This window comes from Phyllostomus discolor, chromosome 3 (genome assembly GCF_004126475.2).
Source record: "Phyllostomus discolor isolate MPI-MPIP mPhyDis1 chromosome 3, mPhyDis1.pri.v3, whole genome shotgun sequence".
NCBI classification, from domain to species: domain Eukaryota; kingdom Metazoa; phylum Chordata; class Mammalia; order Chiroptera; family Phyllostomidae; genus Phyllostomus; species Phyllostomus discolor.
Window position 1 is genome coordinate 203,754,887 of NC_040905.2, and position 12,632 is coordinate 203,767,518.

At 36.2% G+C, this 12,632-nt stretch overlaps 1 protein-coding gene across 7 annotated transcripts in view; it reads right to left on the reverse strand.

Annotated features, from left to right (window-relative positions):
• C5 (complement C5) overlaps window positions 1-12,632 on the reverse strand; it is a 90,974-nt gene that overhangs the window by 70,822 nt on the left and 7,520 nt on the right. For all 7 annotated transcript variants that reach the window (XM_036022156.1, XM_036022153.1, XM_036022151.1 and 4 more), the window contains exons 3-6: window positions 11,254-11,416; window positions 7,505-7,575; window positions 3,542-3,633; window positions 1,457-1,539 (exon numbers count right to left, since the gene is read on the reverse strand). In XM_036022156.1, coding sequence (XP_035878049.1) covers window positions 1,457-1,539; window positions 3,542-3,633; window positions 7,505-7,575; window positions 11,254-11,416 — 409 coding nt within the window. The remainder of the gene's footprint in view (window positions 1-1,456; window positions 1,540-3,541; window positions 3,634-7,504; window positions 7,576-11,253; window positions 11,417-12,632) is intronic.

The following is a 12,632-nucleotide window of genomic DNA, read 5'->3' on the forward strand; positions in this document are numbered from 1 at the left end:
TTCACCTAATACCCACTTGCCATGTGGTAGGAACATTCCTGTCAACAGCGACATACCAGTGAACAAGACAGACACAAACTCTGTCCTCAATGCACCCACAGTCAAACAGGGAAGACAGGCATAAGCATACACACACACACACACACACACACACACAAACACCCAACCCACAGTTATGAAAACTGGTATGAAGAAGTACAGCGAATCCTACTCAGGAAAGACAATGCGGGGAAAGCTTCTATGAATAAATGAATTTTCAGTTGAGATTTGAAAGGTGAGTAGGAATTGCCAAGGCAATAAGGGAGGGGGAAGTGTTGTAGGCAGATGGGACATCATGCACAAAGTCACCAGTGCAGGAGGGAAGTGAGGGCAAGAGTGGTATATAATGAGGCTGAAGAGGGGGAGAGCCAGCTCAAAATAATGATCCTGACTTTCCTTATAAAAGAAATGAGCAGCTACTGGAGACCTTTTGATAGTGAAATAATATGATGAGATTTGCACATCAAGATTATTTTGGCTAATGCCAAGTGAGAAGAGTTGGAAAGCAGAGATAGCAATTAAGAGCCTTTTGCAATAATCCAGGAGAGAGCCTGGTGATGGATCAATGAGGGTGGCCACAGGTAATAAGAGGTGGATGAATTCTAGGTATACGCAGGAAGCGGCAAAAACACTTGGAGGAAGGGAGGGTGGTTGTAATTACATATATCGAAGACCTATAATCTTCAAAGTTGAGTCTAATTGTAACAAATTTGTTGTCATTGTTTTGTTTGTTAATTGTTCAAATTTGTCTATTCTCCATATTAACAGTCTCCTGGGGATTAAAAAGTGAGTTCAAGCAAAAGAAAGTTAAATTTGATATCACAGCACACAAATTATCTAATAAACAACTATTAAAATGGAAAGATTAAGCTATTTATATGTTAATTGTTAGTCCATTAATATGATTGATTTCAAAATGAGAATATCTTTAATTTCCAAATAAATATACTAGAGATTTGTGAACCAGAAGGAAAATAGCACTGGACTAGAGGTAAGGAAATCCAGTTGTTGTCCCTGTTCTGTCCCTAATGGACTGTAATGACTTTTGTAAACCATCTATTAGTCTTTCTGTGTTCCACTCACCACATCTCTAATTAAGTTTCTCCTAAAATCACAACTCTGGAAAAAGACCTTAACTACTCATGCTCCTCCAGGGGCTAGGTCTCCTCAGGTTCTATGATGAGGAACACAGGTCGAGGGAGGTCAGTGTGCTTATTCAAGGTTAACAAGACCATGCTGAACTAAAGCCTAGCCATTGGGACAAGCATGTCCCTCCAACCCATCCACCAGCACGTCTAACCATACCAGTAGGCTATTTCATCTTCAGGGAGTGATTCTGCATTAAGCTCATTAATGAAAATAATTATTGCAAAAATACTAACTCATTATAGGTAAAGCTTTAATTGTCAGAAATTACCATATTCTTTAACTTCAAAATATGCAGTCCCAGTTGTTGAAAAGTCCTCTTTATATTTAGCTTGAATTTTCCACACACCATACCTGTGAAAGCAAAATATTTAAAATTACAGAAATCATCAAATAGTTTTAATTTACCTAATCAATTCCTGTTTTAAGGAGGGAGAAGTAAGTAAAGATGTATATAGCCTAAGTAATTATATTTTATTTGCAATAAACTGAAAAAATTGAGTGTTTTCAGGATAGAAATAGAAACTGTTTAGTAATTAGTTTTTCAAACATTTTTCAGGTATTTTATCTTAATATTATCAATAGCTTTGAATTGAAGAGCTTATGATACTTCAGAATTTACTTGATGTTGGAGCTTAATTATACTAACACAATATTAAAATCTATACTATAGTAGAAAATTCATAATAATGTCTCTTGAGACATATAATGCAGGTCAAGTCCATCCAGATGACAAAATTCACACCTTGTGTAAAAGAAACTGGAGCTGGAGACAAAGTATGGTTTGTTTAAAGAGAAAAATGACCTGAGTGCAATCACAAACTTTCAGTCAAAAATATTTACTAAGCACTGGATTAAAGAGCGGAGATAAAAAATAAGTAAGATAAATGAGTCCCTGTCTTCATGGACCTAATAGACCACAGGAGTTCAAATTTTTTACTTTTCCATCTACTAGCAGACTGGACTTGGGGACATTGCTTAACTTCATTTGTGAAATGAGAAAGATAACATCTACTTTGCACATTGTTTACACAATTAATAAATTCAATATTGTCATCATCTTTAATTCAATGTGCCCGTTACATTGAAGTAGTGGGGATATAACAGTGAGCAATACAGACATGACCGCTGTCCTCAGGGAGTTTACAGTCTACTGGGGAATAAATGGGCAAGTATTGTAAATAACTAAATAAATAATTGCAATATTGAAATAAGTACCACTAAGAAAATAAACAAGAGAATAAAAGAAAGAGAGGGACTACATTAGATCATGTGTCCAGGGATAACCTCTTTGAAAAGGGAGCATTTACCCCAGGTCCTACAGAATGAGAAGAAGCCAGCCTTATGAAGAATAAGGGGAAGCACATTCTAAGCAGAGGGGACAACATGTGCAAAGGTACTGGGGCAGGAAAGTCCTGGCCCTGAGAGGCTACCATGGCTGACACATAATCTGTCACAAAGCAAATAGCACAAGATGAAAAAATGATAACAGTTGGAGAAATGAAAATAGTTATAGAATAGGTTAAATTTTGTGCTTCAGAGCATGTAATATTTTCAAGAAAGTATACAACTTAAAAATTATTTGATGTATGTATGTCTCCCAATTTAATCCAAGTCTCTAGATAATCTTCTGTATAGTAAATTAACTGCAAACCCCTTTCTAGAGGGCAGAGTAAAAATGACCATAAAGAGATTTGGCTTTAAAGTAATATTGTACCTATTTTTAGGTACACCTATTTTATTTGTCCTACTCTAAGCTCCTTGAAGGCAGGGACCGTGGATTCTTCATTTCTATTCTACATCTCTCATTCCTATGGTACTTTGCACATACCAGGAATGTGTTCACTAAATATTCATTACATTGGATTCTGTTTAAACACATTCTTAAATCCTTTAACATGAGGCCAAGAGAAAGAACATCCTCTGAGAACATCCTCTTTCTTAAAATTTGATAGTCTATGCAGAAAGCCTATAGAAGAGTAATATTTTTATAACTCTCACAGCAAGGCATAAGATTACGCCACCTTTTTAGTCTGATAGTCTATTAGATTTCCATAAAGGGTGGAAGGCTGATGGTTTTGATTTAAAAAAAAAGCCTGAGGTCTATTTTTCATGCTTCCAAATTTTAATTTCTGTCTGTAAAGCAGATTGGCCAGAAGTTTTAAGAAGTCCCACCCCACCAAAATGAGTCAAGCTTCTCATTACTCTTTAAAAGATTTTGCATATCCTCATTTCTTTTACACTGACACCCTTTATTAACACTAGGTGGCTTCATTTGACTGATGATCTGCCTCACCATCAAAAGCTCCAGATGTGCTTTTTAGAGAAAACTTTATTAACAAATATTTTTAAATACTTAGGATTAGGTGGAATCTTGAAATCAGGAAAAGAGATAATTCCAGTATAATCCTTTTCTTCCATAATGTCAACTCCTGATTCATCAGGATCCTTTGAATAAAAACAAACAACATCAAAGCACATAAACCACATTAAAAAATTAACTGATTACATTATATTTGATCTACAGAAATATTTACTAACAAAAATCCATGTCTTCAAATTAAATATGAAGGAGAAAGACTATTTAAATGTATTGAAGACAAATAAGGTTCATTTAAGCCACTTCCTTCCCTCTTTCCCCTCCTCCATCCCCTGCTCCTTCCTCCCACCCCCACACACATACACAAAGGTATAAATCAGCATCCAGGTATCCTAGTCTCAGTTATCTAGAGATGAGACTCAACTCTCTGTGGCATAATTAAAAAAAGAAGTGTAACAATAACTGATGTTATAATAAATCAAATGTGGATTTACAGGCTTTATAGATACCAGCATCTAAATTTCTTATCTGTTCATTTGAACTTTTTAAAGCAAATATACTATAAAATGCATTTATTAGCTAGATACTTTATAAATGCAATATGTTCATTTTGAGCTTGATAAAACATTCAAAATAGTTAAAAAAACTTTAAAGTTTTCATAAAGCTTTCCCATAAGCTTTCGTGTGTGGGTTTGAAAATTATTGAAATGAGGTTTTTTATTGTCTGTGGACTACGTATAAAGGTCCATTTTGGTCTTAACACAGAAATTGACCACCATATGCTGTGACTGAGAAATTCATGGTTGGGATTTACTTTTAATCCTCACTAGATGATATGTTTATTGATTTTAGATATAGAGGAAGGTGGGGAGAAACAGAGAGAAACATCAATCTGTTGCCTCTTGTACTCGCCTTGACAGGGGATGGAAACCACAACCTAGTATGTGCTCTGACTAGGAATCAAATCCACAACCTTTTGGAGTATGGGATGATGCTCTGAGCAACTGAACTACCTGGACAGGGGCATGGTTGGGATTTTAAGGTATTTTTCCTCAAGTTGCAAAGGTCCATTTTGAAAAAGAATTAGAACTGAGGCTAAGTATCTTCTGGTCTGTTCTTTATCCCTGCAGTTTATTATGCATGGTGTTTCTAAGATGATCTTTCTTGAGTACTGTTTTCAGGACACCCTACAAGCTGATGCCCCACTGTTCTGGGATCTGATTCCTTAATCCTGTCTTCTTGGGACAGCTCTTACACATGACAGAGGGCGTTCATTCTTCCTTGTGTGGTGTCAGGGCTCTGCATCACTGAAGTTCCACCATGGAGGGGCACAGGAGGTGAAATAAATAGCATCTGTCCACATGCTGTAGTATTTTTTTTCTTCCTTCCTTTTCTTTCTTTTCTTTTCTTTTCTTTTCTTTTCTCTCTTTCTTCTTATTTATTTATTTATTTTTGCTCATGTACAGTTGTCTCCATTTTCCGACAGAAAAAGGGCATTCAAGCTGACACTGCCTCTCCTTTATCCTCTCCCAGACTTCTGACATCAGTCAGCCAGTTTATGTACTAGCATCATTTCTTACTTCTTCCTGAAGCCATAGCTAAACTCATGCTCTATATTGCATGAGAAGTTCTTCGCTGTTCTTTTTAAAAAACCTACGGCCATTCTTTTCATTAGGACCAGCTCAAGGCTTCCTTTACCTATTCTATTCCAGAAAAGGATTACAGCATCCTTTAATCTCACCCCAATTTTGTCTTCCCTCTGAGCTCCAATCTCATCTGTCCTACTATACAATTTGGTTTGTTTACTCTAGTATGGTTTTATTCTCTGGTACCTATATATAAGGTCCAGCACAAATAATGTCTCTTTTTTATTACAAAATCATAAGCATGTAATTCTGTAACATAACAGTATCACATTCAAGCACACCCTATGACATTTTAGGTGAAATGTTCAAGTTAAAAGTATAAATTATTACATCCATACAATTATCCTACCAACCACACTTAAGTAGATGTTGCTTCTGCCAGACCCTGTGTGAATGTATAGTTATTTTCCTAAACTCAAACCTTGGGTTTCCAAGAAAAAAAAACTCACAGATCCTGAGCCCCAGCTGGTGTAGCTCTGTGTACTGAGCATGGGCCTGTGAGCCAAAGTGTCGCCAGTTCGATTCCCAGTCAGGACACAGGCCTGGGTTGTGGGCCAGGTCCCCGGTAGGGGGTGTGTGAGAGGCAACCACACATTGATGTTTTTCTCCCTCTCTTTCTCCCTTCCTTCCCATCTCTCTAAAAATAAATAAATAAAATCTTAAAAAAAAAAAACCTCACAGCTCCTGGGCCCCTGCTTTAAGATAACTCAGCCCATACAGACCCATGGTTATAAACAAATAAATTCACATTGGAGTCTGACATTTACTGTGACTTCTATAAATCAGCATCTTTGTTCCTGTCAACGCCATTCTTACTTGCTTCTTCTCCTTACTCTCTAGTTCAGGAAGTCTAACAGGCCTCTCTCTGCATTCCTTCTGCTGCCAACATGACAATGCCTCTCTCTGCCTCCAGATTTCTGCGGCAGCCCAGAGTGGGTCTCCCTTACTCCACACTCCTACACTTCCACCGTAGCAGTGCTCATGGCTACAAATTTCCCTTCTATCCTTTGTCAGAGTTCCCTACAATAAATCTACAGGAGCTTCCTACAACCTGCCATGCAAAGTCTTCTAGGCCTGGTCTAACTTTCAAGTCTTATTTACCCTTCTTTTCCCAGGGATGCCTCCTCCCGTGAATGAAATTGCTTTCTTCCTGTCCTGTCCCTCTTACTTGTGACTTTTTGTTACCCGTCATTCCTTTTCTAGCAATCCTCCTGCTTCTTCTCCACATATCTAAATTCTACTCATTGTTCCAGGTCCAGTTCCAATTTCACTTCTTTCCTGAAGTGTCCCTTGGCCTCACTGATCTCTCTAAATTCCTGGAGTGTACATGTTATCAATAGTTATCAACCACAATCTTGAAACACTCTGATGTTTCACAAGTAATTCATTAATAATAGCCAGATGTAAAAGTTTGTAAAGGTTTATGATTTTTGTGATTTATAAAGGACTCAGAATTTTCCTATACTTTTTTTTCCTTGTGTTTTTGGAAAGGTTTTGTTTTTCTGTTTTTCAGTAGGCGAAAAGGTGCTGTAGCCTATAATGAAAGACTATTACTAATATACCTACTGTTAATAGATGAGCAGTGAGTTATTTCCCTACAAAAATTGTGTAGGGCTGTGGCACAAACTGGGCAAGGCCATGGGAGTTTATTGCACTTGTATCTATCATCTGTTATGTGTGTCATGGCTGACAAAAAGTTGATAACTGCTAATCTTTATCTCATGGTTTAGTACTATTTTCACACATGTTAGTATGAAACACATTAGTTAGTTAGTTAGTTAGTATACTCTAAGTTCCTTAAGTGTAAGTACCATAGATTGTAATTCTTTATCTTGAATTATACAAATTTTAAAATCTTATACTAGGTATTCAATTAATTCACACAGGGGTATCTAACCCATGCCCCTTGGGCCGCATGTGTCCTAGGATGGCTATGACTGCGGCTCAACACAAAATCATTTATTTACTTAACACCATTTTTTTGCTCCTCAGTTTTTGTCAGTGTTTGTATATTTAATGTGTGGACCAAAACAACTCTTCTTCTTCCAGTGGCTCAGAGATGCTAAAAGGTTAGACACTCTTAGTGATTGACTGATGTTCTTGAAGAAATAAATCATGAAAGGATGTATTTCAATTATTTAGTTTAAAATCATAAGTTGTTGGGATTTAATTTTCATGAGCTCTTTAGTCATGCCTATTTTAGAGGCATAGACACAATGGTATACTCACAGAAAGTGTTCAGTCACCATTTACTGAATTTTGAATGAGTCAATATAGCATTAGGGAAGGGTTATGAAATAGCATATCTTATTTTAAAAATGAGTTAAATTATTTAGATGAATAACATACTCACTGTGAAAGTTAAGACAGTTTCTCTTTTGGCTGGCTTCAAGTCATCATTCAGTGAATAAACTCTAACCTTTACTGTAAGAATAATTGATAGCATCAAAACCTCTAAACACAAGGGTATTTTGGTTTTTAACAACAATCATCCTTAAAAGATGAGTCTCATTACAGTAAATCAATACATGGTCAATATGCCAATATCCATTTTTAAAAGAAAGAAAAAGTTTGCAGATATATAAGAATTCTTTTGGATTTCTTTAAAAAGCTAGTTCTAGTGAATTTAAGTACAGTTCACTGTTAAAATATATTTACATACAACCTTTTTGGGGAACACATATATAGTACAAAATTACATATATCTGTAATTAGGCTACTGTTTATCAAGAATTTCATAGTAGCAAAATAGTAATGTCTATCATATGGTTATATGGGAATGTAATATATTATCTCATTAGAGTTGAAGATTAATAGAAGATTAGGTAGTTTGATTCAGACATTATATACTCTTATAACAAAGCCCCAAATTATCTTATTGTTGCTAAAGTCTTCTTTGAATTGTATAGTTTTGTTATATTTATTGAGCCAGACCACACAATTGTTCTCTCATTGTTAAAAGAATAATATCAGTGACTCAATAACAATTAGCTCTCTTTCATTTCTTCCTGTCAATTAGTATATCCTCACCTTTTAAACAAACGCATCTGCTTAGATTTCAACTTATGAGATATGCTTATCTAGTTCCAATGACATAATTGTTATTTCTATAGTGTTTTACTGATACTCAAATAATTTCATGGCCAAAACTTGGCCCACAAAATAAAAGTGAACTGGCATCATAAACCTTTTTTAAAGAGTCCGTATTATGCAAAGCTCTACATAAAAAGCCAATTAATATCTCTGAAACTGGTTTCATTAAGACCATAGGATTAAAGCAAAATACTCAGTAAATCCCCCCAGCTCTGCTATACCCTTATGCTCAGTCCTATCTCCAGCCTCGAAATCTCCTTTCTGCCTTATGAACATTCCTGGCCCAGGCCTGAGCATCACCGGGATGTTTACCATAGGCAGTTGTGCTACAAAAGCTCAGGCTCTGGAGTTCAAAACTTTGGTTTCGCTCCGCTCCTGCCTCCGCCACTTCTTAGTGTGATCCTAAGCATAATACTTAATCCCTCTAAACCTTAATTCCCTCCTTGTAGAATGGGGCTGCTAATATTTGCTTCATAATGTTGTGAGACCTAAATGAGACAAAGCTTTTGCACAGGCCTGGCACATAATAACTAATCAACAAATGATTATTATTTCTTTTTTATTACTATTTCTATGACTACTACATGTCTACTTTCTAACCAGTTTGTGTTTAGGTTAGAAAATTAATCATGTCTTTAGAGCAATGGTGTACCGGAGGCAAGATCAATACATTTTTGTGCCAAAGATAATGACTTTGAATTTTAAAAAAGGTATTAAGTGCCTTCTTCTATGTGAGGCACTCTGTTAGGCCCAGAGATACCCGGTGAAACAAATCAGGCACGGAAGTCTTCTAATGGAGTGGAGGAGAGAGGCAAACACATGATCGCACAAGTATGTGTAAAAATCTGGGGATGAAAGGTGCCACAAAGGACACTTCCTGGCTTTCTAGGAGTGTTGTCAGGGCTGCCTTCTTTGAGATGACACGTAATGGTTGAGTAGGAAGTAATAAGGCAATGGAGGGTCATGAATGTAGCAGACAGAGGTACATCCCATCTTTAATATAGATGGAAAATGGTGTGAGCAAGCACCAGAAAAGAGTTCAGTTTGGCTGGTGTCCACAGACTAGGTGGAGCCTGGTGGATGATGAAGCTAGAGGGGAAGGCAGGACACAGCTTGTATGGATTTGAAGGATTTGGGCCTATATCCTGAAGTCCTTTATCCTGTAAAGCCTTGAGCATTTAAGCCTTTATCCTAAAGACGCTTACACTAAAAATCCCTCAAGAATCTTCAGATTAAATGTGTGCATCAGATTAAATGTGTGCATCAGGACATCAAAACTACAAATAGCAAGATTCAACCAATTTAAAAAGAATTACTTAAAAGTATTCATCTGTGTACATACGACTTTGTGTTACTCCACAGATTAAACAACAATGGAAAACACTTCCCTAGTGCTTACTCTGTGCTAGGCACTTTTTAAAAAGTGCTTTACACTTAAGAATTCACTTCATACATCTTCATGAGGTATGTTCTATTATTATTTCCATTTTGCAAACGAGAAAAGTGAGGCACAGAGAGGATGAGTAACTTGCACAGGGTCACGAAGCTAGTCAGCCTGAGCTGGGATGTGAACTCTGACAACTTCGCTCTAGAGTCTGCTTAGTGGAAATTAGAAGAACATTTTCCAGTTTTCCTCTATGATTAGATTAGAGGAAGATACCAAGTCTTCATACAGTAAAGTCCTGATAGAGAAATGATGTATGAGTCTGTTCTTAAGGAAAGCCTTTATAGCTACGAAAAGTCCCGAGTTTTGGGGATCAGACTACTTATTGGACAAAGACTGGAGACCCTAAGTGGTAGGCAGTGTTAATGGGCCCCAATTAATGAAGCATCCTCTAATATAGAAGGAGGACAGGGCAAGGATATATTTGTTTCTAGGTATAATTTTGTTCAAAAGAGTCCAAGCTTTATAGGCAGAGACTATCTCCTTGTATACGAAGTCATCTTGAGTCAAAAACGGTACTATTTTGGCAATGATATTCTGTCCACACCATGTGCAATATTCCACCCTCTCTAGACTTTCCTTTCTCAGCTGACCATGACAGGTGCTTCCGCTGGAAGGGTAATGTACAGGCTTGTTCCATCCCACTACTGTCAGCGTCACCATCAACCAACATTTGGCAAGCATGCACTGTGTGAAAAGCTTTTCAACGAAGCTGGCTCGTCCTGCCTCCCTTCCTGTCCTTCACCAGGGATATCATTATCAAAACTCCATAACCTTCCCATCCCACATATAGTTCCCTCATAATTCCACCTCCAATGTGCTCAAAAATCATTGAGGATGAGAGAGAGACATAAAGGAATCGAAGACTTGCAGACACTTGAACATATCTGGGCACCATTCACACTTTTCTGTGTTTTACTTTTGGTCCTTTGGGGGTAAGTTCCGTTATTCCTCAACCACAGAGTTTGGGGCTATCCTGCTCTTTCCCTCTTCAACAGAAGAACCATGAATATGAAATAGTGTCCTAATAGGAACTTTCTTAGGTAGATTCTCCTGAGAAAAATAATATTCATATATTTCTGTGATCTAGTTTATTCTTTGCTGAAAAAGCTTATCTTGGGTTGGATTTGTTTTCTCAATTAGCTCCAAAGTAACAGAACTTTTTAAATGAATGTGCCTCTTATAATAAATTATTTCCCCATTGTGAAAATTATAGTGTTGGCAATTACATCTTATGTTTGTTTAATAAATAAAATACAATGCAACATTTCACAATTTTTAAAAAACACTTTTCTACGTGGAAATTAACTGATGAGACAAATTATGTAATTGTTGATTTTGCAATTTACCTATGCATTTAAATCAAATTTTAATTTTGATTGTTTATTTAGCAATTACCATATACATTTAAAATTAACATAGTATTTATAAGTGTAAAAGTGATTGGGAATTGAGACTCTTTTAAACAAATTGGAAACCTGTCTCCAGTTAATTTCAAGTGTTAAAAAGCTCTACAGTATAGAGGCAATTGTCCTCCCCAGGGAAAAAAGCGTCTTATACTCTACCTGACTGTTCTGGAGTGTAAACAGGTTTGTCTGTTTGAATGAAGAGATATCCATTGTCGTTGGTTACTGGCATTTTTTTTGATTTTGAAAAATGCTTTGATACAACTTCCAAATATACATATGAAACTAGGTTTTGTATTTCAGACCACTGTTTGGGTTGTATCTGTAACAGAAAATGTTGACAAAAAAGAATATATTAATGCAAAAAAGAATATATTGGCTTTCTACATACCACTGTAATCTCACTAGAAGGAAAAATAAGTGTGTGCATTTAATCATTTAAAAAGTAGTAGGGGAGCCAGAAGGGTAAATAAATTTTGCCCAAAGCCCTTCAGTGTTAAATGCCTTAACCAAAATTTAAAGTGTTTTCTAAACACTATATGCATTTAATAAAACTATTTAAGCTACAGAAGCTCTCTTAATAAACTTTCACTTAGCCCATGAACTCCATTCCCTCCCCTCAACATCCTGACTGGTGTCAGGACACTGTGCATTATAGCTACATCCTTCTGCTCCCACCGGTCGAGCAGTGCACTTTCCAAAATGTGTAAGTGATTGTAATGATCTACTTTATATTGCATGCTATGCAAATTTAATACATAAAAAGTAATAAAAGAAAGATAATTGCTTCTGTGAAAACTTGGGCTTTGGATGCAGGATAAAAATCAATCACTAAAATCAACTGCTGTGGAATTAAATATGTGAGTACTGTAAAAGTTGGGAAAACAGTAAAACTCTATAAAGATTCTGCACTCAGACTCTTTGCAAACGTCTTTAAGTTCTTTCTCCACTTTAAGGAAACATAAACTGTAGAACAAAGATGATGTGTTAAAGGTGTGACACCTAATAAATAAGATTTGACGTCCCAGTCAGTGGGCCTGCACTTCAAGAAAAGACCTTGGCACAGTATCAAACAACTGGCAAATAAGGGTACATTGTAATGTTAAGGTAAAATTAAATGCTTAAAATATGCATCAATTTTTGTGATTTCTCCACCTTAATCTACTTTCCAATTAACCATGTAAGTTAGCACTGTTCAAACAGAGCTTTCTGTGATGATGGAAATGTTTTATTATCTCTGCTGTCCAATACTGCAGCCACCAGTCAAATGTGGTCACGTTTGAGCACTTGGTATGTGGCTCATGTGACTGAGGAACTAAATTTTTTATTTTTGTTAAATCTGATTGATTTAAATTGAAAAGTAACAATTGCATGTGGCTAGTGGCTACCTTGAGTCACATAAGTGTCTGCTGAAAATAATACTTTTGGGAGATGAAGTTTAATTCTTAATAAACCCTAATAAATGTAAATATCTGTTAAGAGATTAGGGCATATACCACCAAAAACACTAATAAAATAATTTCTACATTTGGTTAAAT